The sequence below is a fragment of the Ovis canadensis genome, chromosome X (genome assembly GCF_042477335.2).
Source record: "Ovis canadensis isolate MfBH-ARS-UI-01 breed Bighorn chromosome X, ARS-UI_OviCan_v2, whole genome shotgun sequence".
NCBI lineage: Eukaryota > Metazoa > Chordata > Mammalia > Artiodactyla > Bovidae > Ovis > Ovis canadensis.
Genome location: NC_091727.1, coordinates 59,213,240 through 59,240,375, shown reverse-complemented (window position 1 = coordinate 59,240,375; position 27,136 = coordinate 59,213,240). Strand labels below are relative to the sequence as shown.

At 39.1% G+C, this 27,136-nt stretch overlaps 1 protein-coding gene and 1 pseudogene across 3 annotated transcripts in view; one reads left to right on the top strand and one right to left on the bottom strand.

Moving 5' to 3' along the window:
• JADE3 (jade family PHD finger 3) overlaps positions 1-27,136 on the top strand; it is a 142,661-nt gene that overhangs the window by 60,159 nt on the left and 55,366 nt on the right. For all 3 annotated transcript variants that reach the window (XM_070290194.1, XM_070290195.1, XM_070290196.1), the window contains exons 2-3: positions 11,333-11,389; positions 12,172-12,251. In XM_070290194.1, the coding sequence (XP_070146295.1) occupies positions 11,344-11,389; positions 12,172-12,251 (126 nt within the window). In that variant the 5' untranslated portion in view covers positions 11,333-11,343. The remainder of the gene's footprint in view (positions 1-11,332; positions 11,390-12,171; positions 12,252-27,136) is intronic.
• LOC138930086 (4-hydroxybenzoate polyprenyltransferase, mitochondrial pseudogene) lies at positions 16,960-26,766 on the bottom strand (annotated as a pseudogene).

Sequence of the window (27,136 nt, the reverse complement as noted above, 5' to 3'; positions counted from 1 at the left end):
GAGTTCACAGGTATTTTTGACAAAGTAGTCATTTTCCACATACAACACCAAAGCCTTTATTTCAGATTTTTGAGAGTTTTATTTTTTATCTGTCCATCATTTTTGTAAAACACTGTTCCTTGTAATAATTAAATTGTACTGAGATGGATAGAGAAGAAAAACCTGTTTCCTTTTCTCTTTCTGTGATTCATATTCCTATATGGATGCTTTTAGTTTACATAGAGGTTTTTTTTTTTTTTTTTAAGGGCCAAGAGCAGATAGTTTCCATCTATGCTCTCTAGTCCTCATCTTAGATCTTTTTAGTGGTTCTTTTGGGTCGTGTTTAAAACAGTTCAGGGGTAAATTTTGCTGTTAGTCTCAAATGACTACTTATCTGTATCCAAATCTGGCTTCCTGGGGTACTGAAGCATGAACGGCATAAATTACTGAACTCAACTAATTCTCAGAAAGCCACATTTTAGTCAGTACTTTCCAGCTTTCTCACTCACTTCTTTTACAGAATTAACAAGTGGTATAACTAATTACTTAGACTTTTATTCCTTCTCAAGTTGTACATTTTAAATTCTGTTAACCTTTTGAAAATGTTAATATGTAATAAAACAACAAATCCATAACATAAAAACTGGAAAATGCAAGTATTGGGGAAAAACAATTCCCCTGACCCAAGAATAAGCACCAGGTGTGGTGGATATTTATCTTTTAAGGAAAAATAGATGCATCCTTGTTACCAACTGACTTTTTCCTTCTTATGGCCCTCAGATAAGGGATCAGCCCCCCAGTTACTTCTAGGCCTGTAAATTTTACTTGTTTGTTTCCTTGTTCTGAGAGAATGCAGTAAGTGAAAATCTCTCAGGTTGATTTTCCTTTCTTAATACTCTCCCATCATGTTAGGGACATGAATAAAATGCCCCTTTAATCATATACTTAAGTTTTTAGCAGTCACATTTTTTATTTTGAAATAAGAGATTTTGAGATAATATGTCTAAATTTAGAGAGGAATTGCAAAAATAATATAGAGAGCAAATTTCCTCTTCCAAACAAAATGGAGTAGACACATTTCACACTGTTTGAACTAAATACAACAGTACAGGTAGTTTAAAAGTAAATGGGTGGAAAAAGACATACCATGCACGTGCCAATGAAAAGAAAGCTGGGGTGGCTATACTAATATCAGATAAATTAGACATCAGAGCAAAAGAAAACTACAAAAGACAAAAGGAGCACCACATAATGATTCAGAGGGTCAATCCACCCAGAAGACAGGACAATCTTAAATGTGTATGCACCAAACAACAGAACTTTAAGTACATGAAGCAAAACTCTCAGATAACTGAGAAATATTAATAGGTATAAATCCATAGTTACAGTTGGGAACTTTAGTAGCATTATGTACTTACTTTTCAAGTACACATGTAATATTCACCAAGATAGATTATATCCCAGGTCATGAAAAAAAAAAACCAACAAATATAAAAGAATTAAAATCATACAGAGTATATTATCTGACCATAATGGAATCACACTAGAAATAAAAAACAGACTACAGGAAAGTCTTCAAACACTTGGAAACTAAACAACACACTTATTAATCCATGGGTCAAGGAGGAAGTCTCCAAGGAAAATAAAATGCCTTGACCTGAGTGAAAATGAAAATGCCGCATATCAAAACTTGCAGCTTGTAACAAAATCAATGCTGAGTGGGAAATTTATAGCACTAAGTGCTTATATGAATAGTAGATGAAAAGTCACAAATGAATAAGCTTCCACCTTGAGAAAATAGAAAAAAGAAGAGCAAAATAAACTGAGAGTAAGATGGAGGAAGGAAATAATAAAGAATACTTAATATAATTGAAAACAAAAACAATAGAGAACAACAATGAATCCAAAAGTTGGCTCTTTGAAGAGAGAAATTCTGACTTAATTGGTAATGGGTGCAGTTTGGGCGGTGGAATTTTTACAGTCTCCCCAGATGATTTTTAATCCCAGAAAATGTTTAATAAGGATTGAAAATCTCTGCTGGGGAGGCCAGATAATTTTCTCAGGGTTTAAACTGTGTTGGCATCTATTGCCCAGCCACTTTTCATTTCTCCTGAGAAAAATTTGTAGCCGTTTCATTTTCTCTCACTTTTTGTTGTCCTTAAAGTCAGTGCTGATCCTTTCCCTTTTATGTTAACTTCCCTGTCTGACTACTCTTTGGCCTTTAGTTTGTCTCTGATCAGAGGTGAACATTTAACTGTAACCCCCCTCCACTTCACACCCTCACCACCTTGATTGATTTGGGATTAACCCCAAAACCCCCCTCTGATTGGTTTGTCATACATCATTGGTCACTAGCTTTAGGCTGTGATCACCCAAGCCATAGTAACAGTGTGTCTAGCGCACCTGGTCTTGTGACCTGTCTCTGAGGGAGCCAAAAGACTTGGTTTTTCCATTCTGGTGGCCAGTGCAGTGCCTGCCCTCTATTAATACAGTACTAACAGTTGATGTGCAGTGGATTTGCTCTTGCTCAGTAAGTTTGGGGTTGTTTATTTGTTTGACCTTACATGTGAGACCTGTTATTCTTTCTAAAATCTGGGATAAAGGTATTTTTCCTCCTAATAAATTCTGATGATCATTTTAAATCAGGTAGATGTTATTGTCAATGTATTAGGGGTACATGTGACTAAATTTAAATGTGGCAGCAACCCACAGCAGGAGATAAGACATAATGAAAATCATTATTTTTTTAAGTTGTTTTGAGTTTCTATCTAGAGAAAGAGTTATGTATTTCATAGTAAAAGCTGTTGTGATTTACTTAATTCTTAAGAGGTCTTATTTGCAAATGGTATTTTATCTTAAAAGGATTTATGCTTTGTACATATATCTCTTTATTCTTAAGATGCCAAACCTACTTATTTATCTGGGTAGTTGAAATTGTTGAATATATGTTATAAATTAAAAAGGAAATGTGGGGAATTCCCTGGTGGTCCAGTGGTTAGGACTCTGTGCTGTCACTACCATGACCCAGGTTCAGTCCCTGGTCAAGGAACTAAGATCCTGCAAGCCATGAGGTACAGTCAAAAAAAAAAAAAGGAAAAAAAGAAAATGTACTACTAAGTTTTAAAAAGTTATTAGAACTGAGGTCTTTTTGCTTAAAAGACACAAAACAGATTTTAACTTAGAAAGGGTCTAGGACCATTAGAATAGGCCACCCAAGCTAAAAACCTTCAAGTGAGGTCTGATTAACCAGTGGGCTGAGAGATTAGAAAGGAAGGAATGTTGTTAGGATAGTGATAATTCAGTTGTATGCTTCCAATTTTTAATATTCTATCATTAAAAGAAAGGTTTCTTATAGTTTAGATTAGAGGTTGACAAGGTGTGACCTGTGAGCCAAATCTAGCCTGCCACCTGTTTCTGTATGGCCTGGGAGCTAAGAATGGCTTTTAACATTTTTAGTTAATAGGTTTAGTGAAATGTTCAGTGAATTTGAAAAATGAATAGTATTCCATTATATGTGAAAATTATGTGAAATTTGAATTTTAGTATGATAAAGTTTTATTAGAACAGAGCCACGATCATTTATTTGTTTATGTACTATCTGTGGTTGCTTTCGTACTACAATAGCAGATTTGAGTAATTGCCACAGAGACCGTGTGGCCTACAAAGCCAAACATATTTGCTATCTGGTTCTTTATAAAAAATTTTGCTGAACCCTGATTTAAACTCCCTTCCCAATGTGGCCTTCCCATGCAAGATGATTTCTACCCAGGAGGTTTGAAATTTGTTAACATGTCTATTAACATTAAAGAGGGTAAGCTTGTTTCCTGGCAACAGGGATAACTGTGGTTGACATAGAAATACTTTACTGAGTGGTAGGCACCTATCTAGGTAAATTTGTATTTTCTTCTTTTTTCTTAAATGGTTTTTGAGAGCTTTGGAAAAGAGTTGACCTCCAGACTACTCATCTGATCACAGGGGACTCATGAGTCACACAATGTGTCTTTTAATTTTTAAAAACAAGCTTTAAAATGACTGAGATGAAGGCAGGCTTATTTTTAGAAAGTACGGAAAAGTTCGTCTACTTCAACTTCTGGTATCTTTTTTAAAGACACAGGAGAAGCAGTAAAATATGTAGGATATGTTCTTTTTCTTCTGATTTTTTTGTTTACTCTGTTCAGTATTTATGGTTTTAGTTACTGGACTACTCAAGAAATACATTTATATTTATGACTTCTATTTAAGGAAAAGTTTGGAAGGTTCTTTGCCCACATGGGCAGGAATTGATCCTTAAGGATGAAAGAAGTGTTCTACTCTGGTCTGACTAGTGGCCTAACTCAAACGTCTCTCTCCATTAATGGCTCTGAACGGTATTCCTGAAAGTCTGAGGGAGCTGGACTTTCAGATGCTCTTTTACTTAAGGATTACTTCCAAATACCACCATGGATTTATCTTCCCTGATTTTTATCTCAGTCCTTCTTGAACCTGTTTACATTTTCATTCTGTTCCACTTCTTGAGCTGATGAGTTCACTAAGTTCCCTAAGCATTGCTTAAAGTCCTGCTTTCTTTTTGATAAAATTGCCTTTAGGTTACAGGGAGTGCCCCTTTGTTACTTTAACTTTGTGATTGGGTGAATAATGTCAACAATTTCCACGCTCTTCTTGATTCTTATCAATCTGTTTCATTCCTGTAGAGCAAGATTTCTCAGCCTTGGCAGTATTAACATTTGGGGCCAGATAAATATGTGCATTCCAGGATATGTAGCAGCCCCCTTGGTGTCTATCCCCTAGATATCAGTAACAATGCCCCTTGCCAGTTGTGACAACCAAAGATGTCTCTAGATATTGCCACATTGTCCCCAGGGAACAAAATTGCCTTTAGTTGGAAACCACTGCTTTAGATATTTGTCTTTGTCTTTTTTAAACTGTAAGGTTTGGTGCTTTGGGGACTAACTTTATAAATATGGAGGTTTATATATCCAATTGATTATATTGTGCTTTTCTGGATTTTTTCCAGCCCTGCTCGATGTCCATCTTGAACAACAGTGAGAATCACTTTCATAGTTTCAGTTTTTCAGGCCAGCTTCATCGTTTGTGAGTGACATGAGGAACAGATACCTTGAAATCTTAGAAGTTTTTTCTAATTATAAATGTCCTGTGTGTACTGTAAAAAATGTGGAGAATGGAAAAAATTGGAAAGAATGTTTGTCACTCAGAAAACTTCAGTGTTATTCATGCAACTAATGTCAGTAAATTGGTTTATGGCCTTCATTATTTTCTATATATTTTACTTCATAGATACAATCTTGCTAGAAAACTAATTTTATACTGTTTTTTCCACAACATTTTAACATACACATTTTCTGTATATCATGTTTAAATAATTGAATGAAATACCATATTAATATACTTTATTCCTCTTTTGTTTGATAGCTAGATTTCATTTATTTTTATTAGGGAGCTTTAATGAACATTTTGTTCATAAATCATTTTCTGTGTTTTGAATTATTTTTCAGATATGGATGTTGGAAGTAGAATTCCTGGATCAAAGGGTGTGGATATGTTTAAAGTGGAGCCTCAAATTATTTTTAAGCTGCTGCATAGCCCCACAGATGGCACTCAATTGTGGCTCTTTGCACTGACCATGCATTTCATAAGTATGTCTGGTGGGCATATAGAAGGAAAGGAAAGGGCTATGTTTGAGTTAATCACTTTTCCTGCCCTCCCTGCTCTTCTGGAACATTAATGGGGAATCAAGAAAGTGAAGTCGCTCAGTTGTATCCAACTCTTTGCGACCCCATGGACAGTAGCCTGCACCAGGCTCCATCCATGGGATTTTCTAGGCAAGAGTGCTAAAGTGGGTTGCCATTTCCTTCTCCAGGGAATCTTCCCGACCCAGGGATCGAACCCAGGTCTCCCACATTGTAGACAGACGCTTTACCATCTGAGCCACCAGGGAAGTCCTAATGGGGAATCAAGTAGCCACCAAACCACAGGCTTACATTCTCAGCCCCAAATAATGCTAGTTGGGTTGACTTCCGACAGTGCTCCTTTAAGAAGGAGTTTCACCCAAGGAAGGCATTTACTTTATACAATTGTATTTTGCCTGGCTTACAGCACTTAAGATAAATCAGAATCCTGTTAATCATTTTGAGTGAGATTATAGTAGGAATAAGATCTGAAAAGGCTTCTCTGGTGGCTCAGATGGTAGAGCATCTGTCTGCAGTGCAGGAGACCTGGGTTCGACCCCTGGGTTGGGAAGATCCCCTGGAGAAGGAAATGGCAGCCCACTCCATTATTCTTGCCTGGAAAATCCCGTGGATGGAGGAGCCTGGTGGGCTAAAGTGCATGGGGTCACAAAGAGTCGGACACGACTGAGTGCCTTCCCTTCCCTTCACTTCAAGGTCTGAAAACTGCCTTCAAATTACTGTTCTCAGGGGTGCAAGGTGAGGGCTGGTACATATTTCATTTCTGCTAAAACAAAGGAATACTCATTGTGGGAGGTAAGGAAGAAAATAATGCCTTTGTAAAGTCTGCATCCTAAATAGAAGACGAGACTATAAACAGCTGAATAATGTATCCAGATGTAAGACAATGAGGTGCTTTGCACTGTACTTATTTATGGTTTTGCTTAGCAAGAAATTTTATTCCAAAGTACTTGTTAAAGTGTGCCTCCAAGTGAAGTTTCACATGTTGTTTTAGGGGTGGCGAGAAGCAGAATCTGGGACTGTATTTGAATGTACATGATTTGTTGAGGGAATCCTCTCAGGAGAAACTTATAAGGGAGCAAGGACAAGAAGGTAGGGAAGAGGAAGGAGCTAAAGTGAAGATATGGTCTTAGGAAAGTCTAGCCTTAGCCAGTTATGGTTAGGGGCAGGTGTAGAGCAATTATTGGCTGCTGGCTGCCCCTGGGAGGGAAAAAGAGTATAATCTCCCTGGCAGGACTCCAGCCCTTGGGGAAGGGGACAGCTGTGAGCCATTAGCAGCCAACAGGCAGTAGCTGGGAGATGGGTATGCTAGCTAGTAAAGGAGATCTGGGTGAGGCATCTTTTACTCTTTCTCATGTGCAGTGTCTTGTGCAGGACACTGTGCTGAGACCTGGGGGTAAAAGATGAATTCGACATAGTTACTGCTTTGAAGATGGTTGTGGTCTTGTGGCAGGGCTGACCATGTAAAGAATATTTACAGTGCAAATGAAGAGCATTTTACATGGACTGAAGTATGTATAGAGAGAACCTTACTGAGGAGATCCAACAAATGAGTCAGACCAGGTTGAGAGAAAATGGGATGGTCCGGGTAAATAGGCAGGGTACTGTAGGCAGAGGGAAGAGCCCTGTCCAAAGGGTGGCAAGTATGAAACAAGATGATAGATTCCATGTGATACATGGAATCACATGGGGCATAGCCTGTGCAGGAGGTAGGGGAGCAGCAGCTGATAAGATCTGACAAATTGAAGCTGAAATGCTGTGGACCTCCAAGGCCATGCTCAGGAAGCTTGGACTTAGAAGGGGCAGCATTCCTGCTGTTAACTCCCTAGCCTGCCTCAGGTCTCAGGGTCAACTTGGAGTATCCATTCTCCGTATACCTGCCGGCTGTGTTCTGCCCTCTGGTGGCCATGTAGCTCCAAGCATGTTATTTAAACATTTCTGGTGGCTCAGGCAGTAAAGAATCTGCCTTCAATGCTGGAGACCAGGTTCAATCCCTGGATCAGGAAGATCCCCTGGAGAAGGGAATGGCAACCCCCTCCAGTAGTCTCTCCTGGGAAATTCCATGGACAGAGGAACCTGGTGGGCCTCAGTCCATGGGGTTGCAAAGAGTCGGACACGACTGAGTGACTAAAACTTTGACTTTGAGCCCCAATTTCCTCATCTGTAAAATGGTGGTAATGATATTTATAGAACTGCTGTTGTTCTATAAACTTGATTAAAAGTGATAAAGACAGATCTAAAGGTTTACCATCATGGAATTATTCTGCTGATATTTACTGTTCTTTGTCATTTTTCTATAGTAATTAAAACAGCAGTGATCACTGAAATAGATCAGTGGACTTTAACAGCCCAGACCCCCAAATTTGCTTGCTTTGCTTTCTTTAAGTTATAAGCAACCCAGTTTCCAGGACTGGTGTTATTGGTGTTAATCTGTTTCCTCGGCTCTTTATTGATAATACAAGATTTTTGGTTTCCATCTATAACAGAAAAGGATTGTTACTGTATTAATTTAGAAAGTACCATATTTGGAAATTCCCTGGTGGTCCAGGGGTTAGGACTTGACACTTTCACTACTAGGGTGTGAATTCAGTCGCCATGCATGTCTCATAATTTTTTGATGAAAACTGGGTGTTTTAGATAATATAACAATTCAGTACCAGCGCCCTGCCACCCGCCCCCAGGGCTCTTTAGTGACTGGCTGCATTATTTTACTGAAGTCTATTTACTCTCCCCATTTGCCTGAAAGTGTGTGTAGTCTCTCTCTGTCTCTGTCTCTGTCTCTGTCTCTCTCTCTCTCTCTCTCTCTCTCACACACACACACACACATAGATGCTTAAACCACTGGAAATTTTATTTAGAGACATTAGTTTTCCCAATATAGGAGCTTTTTGTAACATTCCTCGGCACTGAAATACTGGGTTTCATTTGTCTGGGCTTCCCTGGTGGCTCAGAAAGTAAAGAATCCACCTGCAATGCAGGAGACCTGGGTTTGATCCCTGGGTTGGGAAGATCCTCTGGGGAAGGAAATGGCAACCCTCCAGTATTCTTGCCTGGAGAATCCCATGGGCAGAGGAGCCTGGCGGGCTATAGTCCATGGGGTTACAAAGAGTTGAACACAACTGAGCAATTAACACTTTCACTTTTCTTAGCATTCCTTGCGATAGATGTAACTTTAAGTTAGGCTAGTTGTTTGTCAGTTGGGAACAAGGGAGAAAGCACAAAAGGGGGAAAAAGGGCAGGCAGAAAAGCAATGGGTTGTACTTTCAACCATTTTTCCTTTTTGCACTTCTTTTTCTTGGGGATGGTCTTGATCACTGCCTCCTGTACATCACGAACCTCCATCCATAGTTCTTCAGGCACTCTTATCAGGTCTAATCCCTTGAATCTATTTCTCACTACCACTGCATAATCATAAGGGATTTGATTTGGGTCATACCTGAATGGTCTAGTGGTTTTCCCTATTTCTTCAACTTAAGTCTGAATTTGGCAATAAGGAGTTCATGATCTGAACCACAGTCAGCTCTCGGTCTTGTTTTTGCTGACTGTATAGAGCTTCTCCATCTTTGGCTGCAAAGAATATAATCAATCTGATTTCAGTATTGACCATCTGGTGATGTCTGTATATAGAGCTTTCTCTCGTGTTTTTGGAAGAGGGTATTTGCTATGACCAGTGTGTTCTCTTGGCAAAACTCTGTTAGCCTTTGCCCTGCTTCATTCTGTACTCCCAAGGCCAAACGTGCCTGTTACTCCAGGTGTTTCTTGACTTCCTACTTTTCCATTCCAGTCCTCTATAATGAAAAGGACATCTCTTTTGGGTGTTAGTTCTAAAAGGTCTTGTAGGTCTTCATAGAATCATTCCAAGTTCAGCTTCTTCAGTGTTACTGGTTGGGGCATAGACTTGGATTACTGTGATATTGAATGGTTTGCCTTGGAAACAAACGGAGATCATTCTGTCATTTTTGAAATCGCATCCAAGTACTGCATTCCGGACTCTTTTGTTGACCATGATGGCTACTCCATTTCTTCTAAGGGATTCCTGCCCACAGTAGTAGATAAAATGGTCATTGGAAAAGACTCTGATGCTGGGAGGGATTGGGGGCAGGGGGACAAGGGGACGACAGAGGATGAGATGGCTGGATGGCATCACTGACTCGATGGATGTGAGTCTGAGTGAACTCCGGGAGTTGGTGATGGACAGGGAGGCCTGGTGTGCTGCGATTCATGGGGTCGCAAAGAGTCGGACATGACTGAGCGACTGAACTGAACTGAGTTAAATTCACCCATTCCAGTCCATTTTAGTTTGCTGATTCCTAGAATGTTGACGTTCACTCTTGCCATCTCCTGTTTGACCCCTTCCAATTTGCCTTGATTCATGGACCTAACATTCCAGGTTCCTATGCAATATTGCTCTTTACAGCATTGGACCTTGCTTCTATCACCAGTCACATCCACAACTGGCTATTGTTTTTGCTTCAGCTCCATCCCTTCATTCTTTCTGGAGTTATTTCTCCACTGATCTCCAGTAGCATATTGGGCACCTACCGACATGGGGAGTTCCTCTTTCAGTATCCTATCATTTTGCCTTTTCATACTGTTCATGGGGTTCTCAAGGCAAGAATACTGAAGAGGTTTGCCATTCTCTTCTCCAGTGGACCACATTCTGTCATGACCAACCTAGACAGCATATTAAAAAGCAGAGACATTACTTTGCCAACAAAGGTCCGTCTAGTTAAAGCTATAGTTTTTTCCAGTAGTCATGTATGGATGTGAGAGTTGGACTATAAAGAAAGCTGAGCAGAGAATAATTGAAGCTTTTGAACTGTGGTGTTGGAGAAGACTCTTGAGAGTCCCTTGGACTGCAAGGAGATCCAACCAGTCCATCCTAAAGGAAATCAGTCCTAAATATTCATTGGAAGGACTGATGCTGAAGCTGAAGCTCCAATACTGTGACCACCTGGTGCAAAGAACTAACTCATTTGAAAAGGCCCAGATGCTGGGAAAGATTGAAGGTGGGAAGAGAAGGGGACAACAGAGGATGAGATGGTTGGATGGCATCATTGACTCAATGGACATGAATTTGAGTAAACTCCGGGAGTTGGTGATGGACAGGGAGGCCTGGCATGCTGCAGTCCATGGGGTCACAGAGAGTCGGGCATGACTGAGCGACTGAAATGAACTGTGCTTTCAAAGATGGGACGTGCCTCACTTCTTTCTTCAGCCAGCCTTGTCTCATGCCTTTCAACCTTGGCCTTTGACATCTCTACCTTTGTAACTGCTTTTCCTTTCTTGCTCATCTCTTATTGGGGATCCCTGACTGATAATGACCCAGTGGCTACCCCTCTTTGTTTGGTTGGATAGTGGTCATGTGGCCACATTTGAGGCTCTTGCCAGTCCTATGTCATTCATCCTCTGCAGCTTAGATTTCCTCCTAAAGCTAGTATGTGGCCTCACCCAGTCTTTCACAGTCTATATTGGGGAGAATTTGGTAGAATTCTTCTCCCACCACTCTAGGTCATTTGAGAATATTCTTAACAAAAATAATTTGATTTGTGTAATTCACCTGCTGCTGCTTCTTGAACAGTGTTGACTGCCCTATTGGATGGATCTGTGTGTTGAGTATTTATTCAGTGTTGTCTTCTCTTTCCCAGAATGCTCCAGGATGAAACGCCATAGAAATATCAGCAGCAGTGACAGTTCAGAGGACAGTGAGTAGAACCAGCCAACAGCTGGTAACTCTGTATCTATAATCTGTTAGAGTTTCTTTGACTTGAGAACAAGCTGTTTCATGCTTCTTTCAATGGGTTAAAAATGTTTCTAAGAAGGAAAACTTGGGGTACCATTTTTCTTAGTTGTTTGAATTCCATTAGACATAGGTAAGTTAGATGAAAGAATTGGTTTTGTGTGGCATATAGCATTTTGTTTTGCACTTTTTACTTACTCAGGCAACAAAAGCCACATCTACCAATGGAACAGTGCTTTTCTAGAAAGAAAAGTGTAAGAGCATAAATTGTAGACCCTACAGTTTTTACAGTAGACCCTACAGTTTTTATTTTAGCTGAGGTACTAAGTGTTTGGATGTGTCATCATTTGTAAAAGACAACAACTTTATTAACAGTAGCATTTGGGAAAATGCTGAAGGATAGGCAGATTACTTGCTCCACATTTTTAGTTTTTTCAGTTGCTTTTGCGGATACTTTTTCTCTAGATGGAACATAAATTGTCTTGTTCTAAATTATAATGAAGTATGATTATACCAAATTGAATCTCCTCAGTATTAGCATTGTTGAAGCTTTTGCACCCTGGAATGTCACCTATAAATGTCATTAAACTCCTTTATGAGGCTTTTGTGGTTGCAATTTAACTATTTTCTTTAGTGATATGAGGTCACCGTGTTCTTCTCCATCATGTATTTCACATACTCTTGGATGACATTTAGTTATAATAGCAGGTAATAAGTTTCAGTATTTTTTCTAATTATCTTTTACAGATCCTTCCACTTCCTCTACTTTTGGCTCAATGTATAGGAGCAAGTCAAAAATGCCAAATGAACGCAAGAAGCCTGCCGAGGTGAGATCAGATATTAAATTTTTAGACTTGAAAAATTAGACAGCTACCTTCTGCCTACATATCTACAATACCCAGATCTTAGAGATGTGAGGAGTAAACTATGTTCCAGTGGATAGGTTTGTATTTCTGATGAAAACAAGTCTATCTACTTTTTTTTTTTCAAGAAAGATTCCGTTTTATTTTTCCTTTGGGAAAACAGTGGTCTACACTCTGCTTCCATTTTGGTAATGGCACCTAAGTGCCTGGCTTTAGAATATAAATCCTCCCCTAGCCAAGAAGTCAGAGTAACCCAGAGAATTGGGATGGACCAAAAGAGCCAATGATCTGGCCTATGATAGGAAAAATCTAAGTTGGTAAGTGGGAGGCAATGCAGAAAGGGTAGATGAAGAAGTCATTGATAGAGAAGGAAAAGACTGGGTTGGAGATCTTTGGGGCTATGGTAAATGTTCACAGCCTTCGGGGCACTACCACGAAGCCAAAAAAAAAGTCCCAGTCCTTGTGAGGCTGGTCATCTGCCTCAAGGGCAGCAAAGTGCACTTGGATTTGGGAATAGTTTAGTGGATCTTACAGACTTTCCTCTGTGATAATTAAATGATGAGAAACTGATCTTGCCTATCTTCACTTCTACTATAAGTAGTCTTTCTTGTCTGCAAAGGAAAAGAGAATGTATTAGCAAACTATTGCAGCATTATATGTTATCACAAAGTTAGTGGCTTAAAGCAGCACACATTTATTATCAGTTTCTGTGTGTCAGGAGTCTGGCTACAGCGTGACTAGATTCTCTCTGTTCAAGGTCTTTCAAGGCTGCAGTCAGTGTGCTGGCTGGGCTGTGTTCTCATCTGGAAGTTTGATTAGGGAAAAATTTGTTTCCAAGTTCATTCAAGTTGCTGGCAGAATTCATCTTCTGGCTGGAGTACTGAGAGGTCCCTGTTTGTTGTCATCATTGGTTTTTGGTAGAGGACCACCCTCCACTCCTAGGTTGCTTATAGTTCTTTGCCATGTGGCCTTTTCCATGGGTCCCCTCAAAACACAGTAGCCTACTTTGAAATCCAGTGAGGGGAGAGTCTTTTACTCCAGTCTGATTGAGGTTTATATAACATAATCATGAGAATGATGTCCCATCATGTTTGCCATTTTCTATTGATTAGAAAGAAGGCCAGGTTCCATTTGACCTCATGCAGGGTGGTGGGGGGAGGCATTGCTTTTGGGTGTCAGAGAGAGCATTCCTCCCTTTCTCAGAGATCACTTTTCTGTCTTTTGCCAGGGATCTTTCTGGGCACAGTAGACTATCAGTGTGTATTTATATGTGCCTGTGTCATACAAAAAAACTTAGGAAATAAAATACACATAAACAGGAGTAAAACAAATTTCCCATCTATCCAGAGGTGGCTTTGACTGCAGAATTGATGAGAAAGAAACCTTCCTACTTTCCCATTTAGGACAACCAGTCCTAGAAGGTAAAGTGACTCAAGAGCTTTGAGTCACAAGGCCTGCTGCCTCCAAGTTAGAATATCATTCTTTAGCAAAAGATTGAAGACCTGGGCTACTGGAAGCAAATTTTTTTCATTTATATGCCCCATTCTGTTACAAAAGAAAGAACCTGATATTGTATAGCAAAACCAGCCTTGGCATTAGAAGAGATTGATTCCATGTTTTGCTGGTTTATTTCGTCTCTCTGAGGTAATTTGTTTTGTTGTTATAACATGGACATTATCACATCTACCTCTCATAGGTTCCATTCATTGAAATTTTATGTGCTAGAGCTTTATATTAGATTGTCTAATTGTTTCCCAAAAGTAAGCAATTATAAAAATATTCTTAGATGCTTCCATCATTTGAAAATTTTATTTAATGGCTTATTTATATCTGTATGAACTCATGTATATTTATTTTATACTTTGGGTTATAATCCAATACTACATAATATATTGTGTTGCCAAAGTTAGTCTGTAATCAGTGAAATTATGTCTTATTTTTCTCTTTTCAATCTCTATTGATTTCTGCTTTTATATTTATTATTTTCCTCCTTTTTGCTTTAGTTTTATTTTGTACTTTTTTCTAGACTCTTGAGGTTGATGCTTAGGCTTTGAAAGTTTTCCTTTTTTCTAATATAAGAATTTTAGTGCTGTAAATTTCCCTTTAAATACTCCTTAGCTTCACCCCATTAATTTTGGTATGTTTATTTTCATTTTCATCCATTTCAGTATTTTTATTTTCCTTGAGACTTCCTCTTTGATACATGTGTTATTTAGAAAAGTGTTGTTTAGTTTTCAAGCATTTGGAGACTATTCTTGCTACCTTTCTGTTACTGATTTCTAGTTTGAGTTCATTTTTGTCACAGAACATAATCTGTATGGTTTTAGTTCTTTTACAGGTGTCAAGGTTTGTTTTCTGGCACAAGATATGGTTTATCTTGGTGAATATTTCATGGGCACTTGAAAACAATGTGTATTATGCTGCTGTTGGGTCCTATTAGTTGATGGTACTCTTCTGTATCCTGGCTGATTTTCTGCCTAGTAGTAGTATCCATTGTTTAGAGAGGGCTGTAGCAGTCTCCAACTGTAATCGTGGATTTGCCTCTTTCTCCTTTTATTTCTATCAGATTTGCTTTGTGTATTTTTAAGTTCTGTTGTTAACTACATACATATTTGGGATTACTGTACCTTTTTGGTGAATTTATCATCATGTAATGTCCCTCTTTGTCTTTGGTAATTTTATTTTTCCTGAAGTCTATACTATCTAATACTAATATAGTTTCTGGCTTTCTTTTGATTCATGTTTACATGGTATATGGTATATTTTTCCATCCTTTTACTTTTACGCATATGATTTTTTTTGAAATGGGTTTCTTATATAGTTGGGTCATTTTTTACCCTACTCTTTAAATCTCTGTCTCTTTACTGGCATTTTTAAAACATTTATATTTAATGTAATTTTTATTATGATTTGGTTTAAGTCTGCCATTTTACTGTTTTTCTATTTTCTGTTTTTTGTTTTCCCTCTTATTTTCTGTCTTGTGGATTACTTGAATATTTTTTAAAATTCCATGTTGATTTTTTTTTTCTTCTTTTGGCTGTGGCATGCAGCTTACAGGATCTTAGTTCCCCAACCAGGGATTGAACCTGAGACCTCAGCAGTGAAAGCAGAGTCCCAACCACTAAACCACCAGGGAATTTCCCCCATATTGATTTTTCTATGGTGGCTTTTAAGATTTAAAGACACATATATCTTTGTGTAGATTTTTAGTGGTTGCTCTTGAGAAGCAACCTTTTAAAGAGAGGACCATCTTCCAAAATGACTTATCAGTCTACTGTTCCCTACATTTTATATATACTATTTTAAGTGAAGTAAAAGGAAGGCTACCGCCATTTAGGTTTGTTTATCCACCCCCCACTTTTATCATATAGTTATTTAAATATTTTCTCTATATACATTGGGAACTGCATTAGACAATGTTAGAATATTTGCTTCAACCATAAAATATTATTATAAAATTCAGGAGGAAAGGAATAGTCTGTTTTATTTACCCATATTTTTATTCTCTTGTTCTTTCTTTATTCCTGATATTCCAACTTATTCCTTTTGTTTCCTTTCTCTATGAAGAACTCCATTTAGCTATTCTTTTAGGGGAATTCTGCTAGTGATTAATTCTCTTAGTTTTCATTTGAGAATGTCTTGTTTTCACCTGAAGGGTATTTTCACTTGATATAGAATTCTGGTTTGACAAAACTTTTTTTTCAGCACTTGAAAAATGTGCTAGTTCCTTCTTGTCTCCATGGTTTCTAATGAGAAATCTGTTCTCATTCAAATGGTTGCTCTCCTATAGGTAACCAGTCACTTCTTTTCCAGTTGCCTTCAAGATTTTTCTTCATCTTTAGTTTTCCAAAGAAAACTTTACAACTGCATACCTGAGCATGGATTTCTTTGGATTTATCCTGTTTGAGATTTCATCCTAAGTTAGATTATATAATCTGAGTTTATATCTTCTGCCAAGTTTGTTTTCAATCATTATTTCTTCAGCTATTTTTCAGCTTCACCTTTTTTTCTCTTCTTCTGAGACTTCAGTTGCTTGAATGTTAGATCCTTTGTTATTTTCCCACAGATCCTTGAGACTCATTTTTTTCCAGTGTATATTCTTTCTGTTGGTTAGATTAATTTCTCTTGTTCACTGATTCTTTTTTTTTTGGTAGGTAAAAAAATTTTATTTGCTTACTTAAATTTCTCCTAAAATATAAAAACCTGAATGGTTTCCTGAATTGCAGCTTTTGGCAGTAAATAAAGGTCAATACAAAGATCGGTAAGCCCCAACTTTCTGTAGCAGCTTTTTATTTTTCCCTGAAAAAGAGAGTCCATTTTCCTAAAGAGGCATTCATTCAGATGAGATGTATATGAGGGTTTTTTGCTAAAGTGCTAAAAATCATATAATTCCTGTAACTCTAGGTGAGAATTACAACAGGAAGAAAGCATTAACTTAAATACTCCAGGTCACTGCAAATCCTGCAAAGTCCCCTGGTGTCTGTGACAGGAGAAGAATCTGACATGTACATACTTGAACTAAAATCTAGGCCACAGTGCTCTAAAACTTCATTTACTGGTCTGTAATTTATTAACATACTATAAGACTTACTCAAATCTAATTATATGGTAACAAGACCTGAGAGTGTTTTGTAAAAATTTGTTTTAGAAATCCTTAGATAAATTTAATTTGCTAATTTTCTATTCTGTTTTCTTTATTTTACTTTGTTTCATTGGTCTCCTTTGCTTTCCACAAATTCCTAAGGACAGTCCCTAAAAAAATTATTAATCCTGTTGTTTGGTTAGAGGTGAACTTTTCCCAACAGTCTTCAGGTCTGTGGCTCTCCAGAGTATAAACCTGGTGAGCCACATGGGCTCCTATAGCAGCCAGGGCAGTGTAGAAGGGTGCAATCTGGCCGCTCTTCATTCCCACCAGGCTCAGCACCCCCAGCAGGCCACACTGAAACCACTGAGCCACTTCTTGGTGTCTTCACAGAACTGCAGTGCTGTGGTCTTAAGCCCGATCAAAGCATCATCTCTTTTATTCTGATGGGCATAGATAGTATCATATATTAGAGTCCACATAATTCCAGAAAAATAAAGAGGAAGGCAAGCGGATGGATCACAGGAGCTCCTGATAGCAGACCACCCAAGTAATGCTCCTCAATTAAATGTCAGTCCCAAGGCTAACTGAGGCCAGTATTTAATTCCTTTCTTTGGCGGGTAGGTAATGACAAGAAGTAGGGATGCTGCTCCAAGAGCTGTAGTAATTCAAACACAGAAGAATGCCCAGGGCCAAGGTCAGCTGTTCCCCAAGAAAAACAAAGGATCAAAAAGTTGAAATGTCTCCAGCAGCTATTGGGTGACTTGCTGTTCTTGTAACCTTTTTATCATAGTCCTGGTCCCACATATCATTAATAGTACAGCCTGCTTCACACATCAGAACAGCTCCAGTGCCAAGGAGAGATAACATGTACCAGTCTGGGAGACAACCTGGGTCTGCTGCCAGACCAGTGCTCCAAGTACATGGTAAACAGAGCAGCCAGATTCCTAGGGGCTTGTCTAACCACATGAGGCACAGGTAGAGCAGCAGAGGGCAGGGCACCGAGTTCACGATCATGGCTGCCAACAGGGTCAGTGGATGCCCGCTTGGCCCCTGCCCAGCTGAGGGCTGCCAGTTCATAGCATGGAGTCCATGGGCCATGCATACGAGCGCCAGAGAGCGGCTGCCTGAGCCCCACAGCCACGCCTGCACCGCAGCCCTCAGGCCCCACGCCGCCCACTCCCAGCTCCTGTCCCCTGATTCTTTATTCTGTTAAGTCCATTATTCTATTGAGCCTATAGTATCTATTTACGTCAATTATTATGTTCAGTTCAGTCGCTCAGTTGTGTCCGACTCTCTGTGACTCCATGGACTGCAGCATGTCAGGCTTCCCTGTCCATCACCAACTCCTGGAGCCTACTTAAACTCATGTCCATTGCATCGGTGATGCCATCTAGCCATCTCATCCTCTGCTGTCCCCTTCTCCTGCCTTCAGTCTTTCTCAGTGTCAGGGTCTTTTCCAGTGAGTGGTTCTTTGCATCAGGTGGCAAGAATATTGAAGTTTCAGCTTCAGCATCAGTCCTTCCAATGAATATTTAGGACTGATTTCCTTTAGGATTGACTGGTTGGATCTCCTTGCAGTCCAAGGGACTCTCAAGAGTCTTCTCCAACACCACAGTTCAAAAGCATCAGTTATTCTCTGCTCAGCTTTCTTTACAGTTCAACTCTCACATCCATACATGACTACTGGAAAAACTATAGCCTTGACTAGATGGACCTTTGTTGGCAAAGTACTGTCTCTGCTTTTCAATATGCTGTCTAGGTTGGTCATAGCTTTTCTTCCAAGGAACAAGCATCTTTTAATTTCATGGCTGCAGTCAACATCTGCAGTGATTTTGGAGCCCCAAAAAAGTCTCTCACTGTTTTCATGGTTTCCCCATCTCTTTGCCGTGAAGTGACAGGAGCGGATGCCATGATCTTAGTTTTCTGAATGTTGAATTTTAAGCCAACTTTTTCACTCTCCTCTTTCAATTTCATCAAGAGGCTCTTTAGTTCTTCTTTGCTTTCTGCCATAAGGGTGGTGTCCTCTGCATATCTGAGGTTATTGATGTTTTTCCTGGAAATCTTGATGCCAGCTTGTGCTTCATCCAGCCTGGCATTTGGTTTTTCCTGTGGTCATGTATGGATGTGAGAGTTGGACTGTGAAGAAGGCTGAGCGCCGAAGAATTGATGCTTTTGAACTGTGGTGTTGGAGAAGACTCTTGAGAGTCCCTTGGACTGCAAGGAGATCCAACCAGTCCATTCTGAAGGAGATCAGTCCTGACTGTTCATTGGAAGAACTGATGCTGAAGCTGAAGCTCCAGTACTTTGGACACCTCATGCAAAAAGTTGACTCATTGGAAAAGACTCTGATGCTGGGAGAGATTGGGGGCAGGAGGAGAAGGGGATGACCCAGGATGAGATGGCTGGATGGCATCACTAACTCGATGGATGTGAGTCTGAGTGATCTCCGGGAGATGGTGATGGACAAGGAGGCCTGGCGTGCTGCGATTCATGGGGTCGCAAAGAGTCGGACACGACTGAGCAACTGAACTGAACTGAACTCTGCATAGAAGTTAAAGAAGCAGGGTGACAATATACAGCCTTGACGTACTCCTTTTCCTATTTGGAACCAGTCTGTTGTTCCATGTCCAGTTCTAACTGTTGCTTCTTGACCTGCATACAGATTTCTCAGGAGGCAGGTCAGGTGGTCTGGTATTCCCTTTTCTTTAAGAATTTTCCAGTTTATTGTGATCCACACAGTCATAGGCTTTGGCATAGTCAATAAAGCAGAAATAGATGTTTTTCTGGAACTCTCTTGCTTTTTCCATGATCCAGTGGATGTTGGCAATTTGATCTCTGGTTCCTATGCCTTTTCTAAATCCATCTGGAACATCTGGAAGTTCACGGTTCATGTACTATCGAAGCCTGGCTTAGAGAACTTTGAGCATTACTTTGCTAGCGTGAGATGAGTGTAATTGTGTGATAGTGTGAACATTCTTTGGCATTGCTTTTTTTGGGGATTGGAATGACAACTGACCTTTTCCAGTCCTGTGGCCACTGCTGAGTTTTCCAGATCTGCTGGCATATTGAGTGCAGCACTTTCACAGCATCATCTTTTAGGATTTGAAATAGCTCAACTGTAATTCCATCAACTCCACTAGCTTTGTTTGTAGTGATGCTTCCTCAGGCCAGCTTGACTTTGCATTCCAGGATGTCTGGCTCTAGGTGAGTGATCACACCATCATGATTATCTGGGTCATTAAGATCTGTTTTGTATAGTTCTTCTGTGTATTCTTGCCGCCTCTTAATCTCTTCTGCTTCTGTTAGGTCCATACCATTTCTGTCCTTTCTTGTGCCCATCTTTGCATGAAACATTCCCTTGGTATCTAATTTTCTTGAAGAGATCTCTGGCCTTTCCCATTCTATTGTTTTCTTTTATTTCTTTGCATTGATCACTGAGGAAGGCTTTCTTGTCTCTCCTTGCTATTCTTTGGAACTCTGCATCCAAATGGGTATATCTTTCTTTTTCTCCTTTGCCTTTTGCTTCTCTTCTTTTCTCAGCTTTTTGTAAGGCCTCCTCAGGCAACCATTTTTCCTTTTTGCTTGTCTTTTTCTTAGGGATGGTCTTGATCACTGCCTCCTGTACAATGTCACAAACCTCTGTCCAAAGTTCTTCAGGCCCTCTCTCTATCAGATCTAATCCCTTGAATCTGTTTGTCACTTCCACTGTAAGGGATTTGATTTAGGTCATACCTGAATAATCTAGTGGTTTTCCCTACTTTCTTCAATTTAAGTCTGAATTTGAAAATAAGGATTATTGTATTATTGTATTATTTCATTTCAAATTTTCCATTTGGTTATTCTTTATATCCTCTTATTTTTTTACTGAAACTTTCATTTTTTTTAAACATGTTTGTAATTTCTCGTTGAAGCATTTTTGTGATGGCTGCTTTAAAATCCTTGTCAGATAATTAAAACATTTGTGTCATCTTGGTGTTGGTGTCTATTTATTAGTCTCTTCTCATTCCTGGTTCTTAGTATTCTGAGAAGTTTTCTGTTGCATCCTGAGCTAGGTTTTCGTGGGGTGGGGGTGGTGGGTTATTATGATAACAGACACCAGGTCTTTTTAAAAAATTTTTTTTGTTTATTTCATTTTTGGCCATGCTGGGTCTTCACTCTTGCACAGGCCTTTTTCTAGTTGTGGAGAGCAGGGGCTACTCTTCAGTTGCAGTGCATGGGTTTCTCATTTCAGTGACTTCTCTTACTGCAGAATATGGACTCTAGGGCAAGTGGGCTTCAGTAGTATCAGCACATGGGCTCAGTAGTTGTGGCTCCTGGGCTCTAGAGCATAGGCTCGATAGTTGCTGGTGCACTGGCTTAGTTGCTTTGAAGCATGTGGGATCCTCTCGGATCAAGGATCAAACCCGTGTCTCTGGCATTGGCAGATTGTTTCTTTACCACTGAACCACCAAGGAAGCTTAGACACTAAGTCTTATTTAAATCTGTTTTGGCAGGCCTCCATAATAACCAGACCGGTGGGGAAGAGGCGTGCTGACTTCTTACCACCAGTTGCAGATTTCCCTACATTCTTCATCCTAGTTCTGTTATCTCTCTAGGGAGGTAGTTCTGTTCTCTCTGGGAATGGGGAAGGGTAACTCATTACTACTTAGCAGGGATGGAAGTCCGCATTTTGTTGCCTCCACTTATAGCAGGGAGTGGTGTGGTAACAGTTGCTGCATTATTGATGGACAGTGGCGACAGTCTAGGCTCCCTACCCAGTCTCTACTGATATCACATTGAGGAGGAGGAGGAATGCCTTGTTATTGCTAAGTGAGAGTGGATGTCAAAGCCTTTCAGATGATGTCATTAGTACCATAGGGATTGTTCTTTTTTAAAAAAAAAACATTTTTATCATCTTTTTTGAGATATTCTTACAGCATACAGTTCATCTACTTATAGTGTATAATTCAGGGTGTTTTAGTATATTCACAGAGTTGTGTGGGTAACCATTACCACAATCTAAATTTAGAACATTTTCATCACCCCAGAAAGAAACACCCTATCCATTAGCAGTTAACTCCCCAGACCCCACTCCCAGCCACTGGCAACCACTAATCTAATTTCTGTTTCTATGGTTTTGCCTATTCTAGACATTCCATATAAATGGAATCATACAGTATATGGCCTTTTGTGACTGACTTTCACTTAACATTTTCAAGATTCATCCATGTTGTAGCATGTATCAATACTTCGTTTCCGTTTTATTACCAAATGATATTCCATTATATGCATATATCACATTTTAAAAATCAATTCTTTAGTTGATAGAAATTTGGGTTGTCTACATTTTTTTAATATTATGAGTAATGATGCTGTGAGCTTTCATATACATGTTTTTAGTTGGACATATGTTTTCAAAAACACCTAGATGTAGGATTGCTGAGTCCTATGGTAACTGTTTAACCACTTGAGAGAATGCCAGACTGTCTTCCAAAGGGGCTTCATCAGTTTATATTCCCACCAGCAGTGTACAAGGGTGTTTGAAATTAGTTCTTACTATGGGTACAAGAGACTTGGAATTCCTCTGGTGACCTTGTTTTTGTCTCCTTTCTTGACCTTTTCCTTTATGCTTGTCCTCAGAGATTTTGTCTTCTGCAGCTCTTCTAGTATAGCTACTGTTATCATTGGAGGCTTTAGTGTGGTGGTAATGGTATTAAATATTTAGGATATTTAGGCGGGATAGTGTTCTCTATTCTTCTGATTACATCTCAATCTTAGGAGTGTGTAGTAGTCCTGTGTTTGGGAGCAAGGTTGGGGAGTGGCCTTCAGGGATAGAGCATTTTGCCCCTGCCCACTATTATCCTGTCTGCCTATAGCAGGTATCTTCTGGTATTCTCAGTCTGTGTCCTTGAGATTCTCTCTCTTGAGATTAAGACTTTTTTCTCCCTTGAGTAACACAGGGAAGCTGAGGCTGGGTGCTTCTCCCTTCCCATAGCACCAGTCAAATTATTTCAGTGCCCTCACTTGAAATCCTTCTTCTGTAGATGAAGCCTTCTGTTCAGTAAGGGAGCCAGGACACTGAACACCAGCAACCCAGACAGTACCATTGGGGGAGCTTTTTCTCCAGGTTCTCTCCCTAACTTCCCTGTGAGAGCCCTCCTAGATTTCTAGAGAAAAAGCTTACAAGAAGGTGGGAACTCCCTATGAGTACAGCCCCCAGAAACTTCATATTCTCTTAGTAGTCCCCACTTGGCCCCCAGAGATTCATCAGAATTTCTTATTTAATGTTCCTACTGTGACCTCTGCCCCAACTAAGTAAATGCTTCTGTCCTATGTCTCCCTGCAGGCATGCTTGTCTCTCTTTGAGTCTGACCATTTGTCCTGTGACTCATTTCTCTAACGGTTTCACAAAAAATCGTTAATTTGCTGCCTCTCCTGCCTTTTTCTTCCTGTAAGGATGAGAATTTCTTTTTTCTGACTCCCTACAGGTCCAAGATGAAACCTCATGTGTTTTTTCAAAACTAGGAGTTAATCATTGAAATGCAGTATAAATGATCTTTTTCTCTGAGGCTTAATTGGCTACACAGATAGACAAATATTTTCTTTGATGTTTAGTGCTTTGCTGAGATTCCTGTGTGTGCCTCCCCCTGATTTATCCTCTAGAGAAGCATTTCCTAGGGGTGTGTGAATTCCACATATGTTCAGGGGCTTTGATACCTTCTGAAAATTGTATGCAGACTTTTAAGGATATGTTTTTATGTATATTTTTTTCTGAGCTAGTAGCCTTCTTCTGATTCTCAAGTGAGCCACTATTCTTGAAGAGGTTTTTAAAAAGCTAATTGCTGTAGAAAAAGTTCATAGTACTAGGCGACCAATTTGAATATATTAAAAAATATTTCATTCTTTCTCAAAGCCTGGATATTTTCACCTAATATTAGTCTAACTGGTCTATAAAACATATCAACCTATCTTAAAAGATTGACTGCATGTCTCCTCTAGGCCTAGAGTCTCATTTGTTACATCTGAGACTTTCATAGCAGCAGGGTGAAAGCTCATATATTTCAAGTCAGCAGAATACACTGCATACTCTCAAATAGAGCCTATTCATATCATTTTACCTGTATCTCTAACAAACTTGATTATTTGGTTTTCTGACCCACAGCAGATAAAAAGTACTAAGCTTGCAAATGCACACTTATTGCACAAAAAGGGACATTGAGGAATGGGAGAAAAACTTTGAAAGCAAACTTCAGATGTCATCTCTTATGCGAAAATTGCTCAGATCTTCAAGTCAGACTCAGTTGCTCCCACTCCTCCATTACCAGGATATATCAATATCATGGTAAATACCTCTGTGATACAGGGTAAAGAGAATTATCAAACCTACCTAAGCAGCCTAAAAGTACATTGCTTTTTGGGAATCAGTGTTTCAGTTGATGTCAGCCCACAGCCATCAGAAATGTCCTATTTATTCTTTATAAGAAACCTAAGAAATATTTTAAACTATCTGAAAGATATGTCCATGCTTTTTAAAGCTTTAAACTGAGAAATAAGTTTCGCTTCACTGGAAAAACCACTGTGGGACATAATGTCTTGACAGCATTGGCTGTTTTTGTTTATGGAAATTCTTTGCTAGGCTTTCTCTGCTTTGAATGGTTTATTCTTTTTAGATAACCTGAAAAGTCTCTTTTTGCCTTAAGATTTATAATTCTAAGAAAATCACTTACAGTTTATTCCTTTTGATTAGATATAGTTACTGTGTTTGCAGCTGTTTTTTTTTTAATGCTTTTGGGGTGACATCTGTTTGTCATCAGTTATGTATAGTTTTAGATTTAGTGACTATTAATCAAAACTGATCAATCTCTCTGCTTCATTATACATGGACCAGACAGTGTTCCCCTTTGTGTCATATAGGAAGTAAATGTTTTGGCTTTTCCTCTAAAAAATGTCACAGAAATGTTCAGACTAGCTGTGCTTTAAGAAACTGCCCACTGAGAGATGTTAATGAGAACAGTAAAAGCCAGAGCTGTCCATGAAGGGCATTTTCATTTTGTGGCTCTGGCAGGTTAAGCATTGATATTCTAATTGAATTCATAGTGAGGCCTCCTTTGTTTCTGCAAGCATCTGAGGGGCCAGGATGGGCATGCACTGTTGGACTTGGCATAGCTTCTGGGCTGTATGTTAGGCTGTGAATTCCCTCTTTGACCATAAATGAGCAGATATCTGGTAAGTACAAAGTCTTTTTGTTTCAGGAACTTTTGGGGAAACTACCAGTGCATATAAAATAGGCACACAATTAAGAACTTGTAAAACTTCTAAACTTCATTACCTAGGTCAGTGTCAATATCCAGATCCCTCATTCACAATCTTTAATTTAGCAGCAAATACCCATGTTTCATTTTGTGAAGTTTCTGCATTATCTTGTGACCTATAGAATGTTGGTTAAAGTTCTCGATGGGGCTCTTGCTTGGGAACACTGTCTTTGGAAGTCAGACCGTCCACGTTTTAGTTGAGCCATGAACTCACGTCTCCTTTTACCTATCAACAATTTATGGACTGGAAAAGAGAACTTTCTGCTTTTAGAACTAAAGCTGAGACTATGTTGATGATAGTAAAATAACTGCAGCTGAGGTTTATTTAGCAATTACCATGAGCCCAATACCATACTAAAGATCTTTACATAAATTCGCCTGTTTAATCCCCACAACTATCCCAGTGAGGTTAAGGGTTCTTATTCTTGTTTTACAGATAAGTAAACTGAGACATAGACAATTTAGACAACTTCCCCAAACTAGTAAGTGGTAAAATTAGTAGACCAATCCCAGCAGTCTGTCCCTAGACCCATATTCCTTTCTTTATAAAGATTTTTAATTTATTTTTAACCATTTAAAACATTTGTTTGGTTCGAATATCAAACTATGAAACAAAATACATTCAGAGAGATCCAGCTTTTGTCTCTCTTTTCTCCCTTTTTCCCTTTCTCTCTCTTGTCCCTATTTTCTCCCCTTTTCTTACCATTAAATGGTTTTCTTTGTAAGTTCTTGGCTTATCTTTTTATTGTTTCTTTATGAAAATAAATACAAATATGAACATATGTGTATACTACTATATATGAATAAAACTGATACCTCTATCAGGATACACTATAACTATTTTGTTTGCCCATGTTTATTTTAAAAACCTTAAAAAATACCTTTTCTTACCAGAAGCAAATTCATGAGACCAGTCTGGTAAATATATTTTGTATCACTTTGCAGATATCTTCCTGAGTACTGAACTTGCATTCCTATCCCCTCTTCAGCATTTTATGTTCTGCCTCATACTTGAAATGTTTGACTTCTACAGCAAGATAAGGCAGACTCTTGCACTCTGCCTTGAGTAAAAATGCTTCTCTGGAAACCTTGGATCTAATGCTATTTAATCTGGCTAGCTTGTAAAATTGAAATCAAGCTTACCATGTAAGTCTTTTTTCTAAAGGTGGAAGAGAGAATTACAGTAGTCATTGGATTTAGCTTTCATTTGCTTAAGAAAAATAGGTATGAATTGATTGGTATTTCTACAGTCCCAGGTTCCCCAGACTTCACAGTATTCCTGTTCCCTGGGAGTTTGCTATTTCTGAAGCAATGGACAAGAGCCAAATTTCATTGGCCTCTGCTTTTTCTCTTTGTCTAGAGTCTTCAAGTTTCTCTTATGTTTGGTAAATGTGTGTATTAGTTTCCTAGGGCTGCTGTAACAAATTACCACAAACTGAGTAGCTTAAAACAACAGGAATTTATTTTCTCACAAGTCCAAAATCGACCAGATTGCTCCCTCCAGAAGCTTTAGGGAAATTCTGTTCTTGCTCTTCCAGGTTCTGATAGCTGTCAGCACTTAATGACTTGTGGATTAATGAATCATTCCAGTCTCTACCTCCATGGTTGTGCTCCCTTCTCTTCTGTCTCAGATTTGCCTCTGCCTTTCTCTTATAAAGACACTTGTTACTGGATTTAAGGCCCACCTGGATTTTCCAGGATTATCATTTCATCTCAGAATCCTTAAATTATTTTTATCTGCAAAGAACTCATTTCTAAAGTAATGTAACATTGACAGGTTCCAGAAATTAGGATGTGGACATGTTTTTGAAGTTGGGCTGGGCACCATTCAGCCCACTTCTGTGTCTCTAGGCTAACTTAGAAAATGCTACAGAACAGATTTTCATAAGCAATTTTATCAGGTATGAAGACATGGTATATTGCTATGTGATTGTTACTAAACCCAAAGCATGACTTTGCAGTCAGTTGATTTA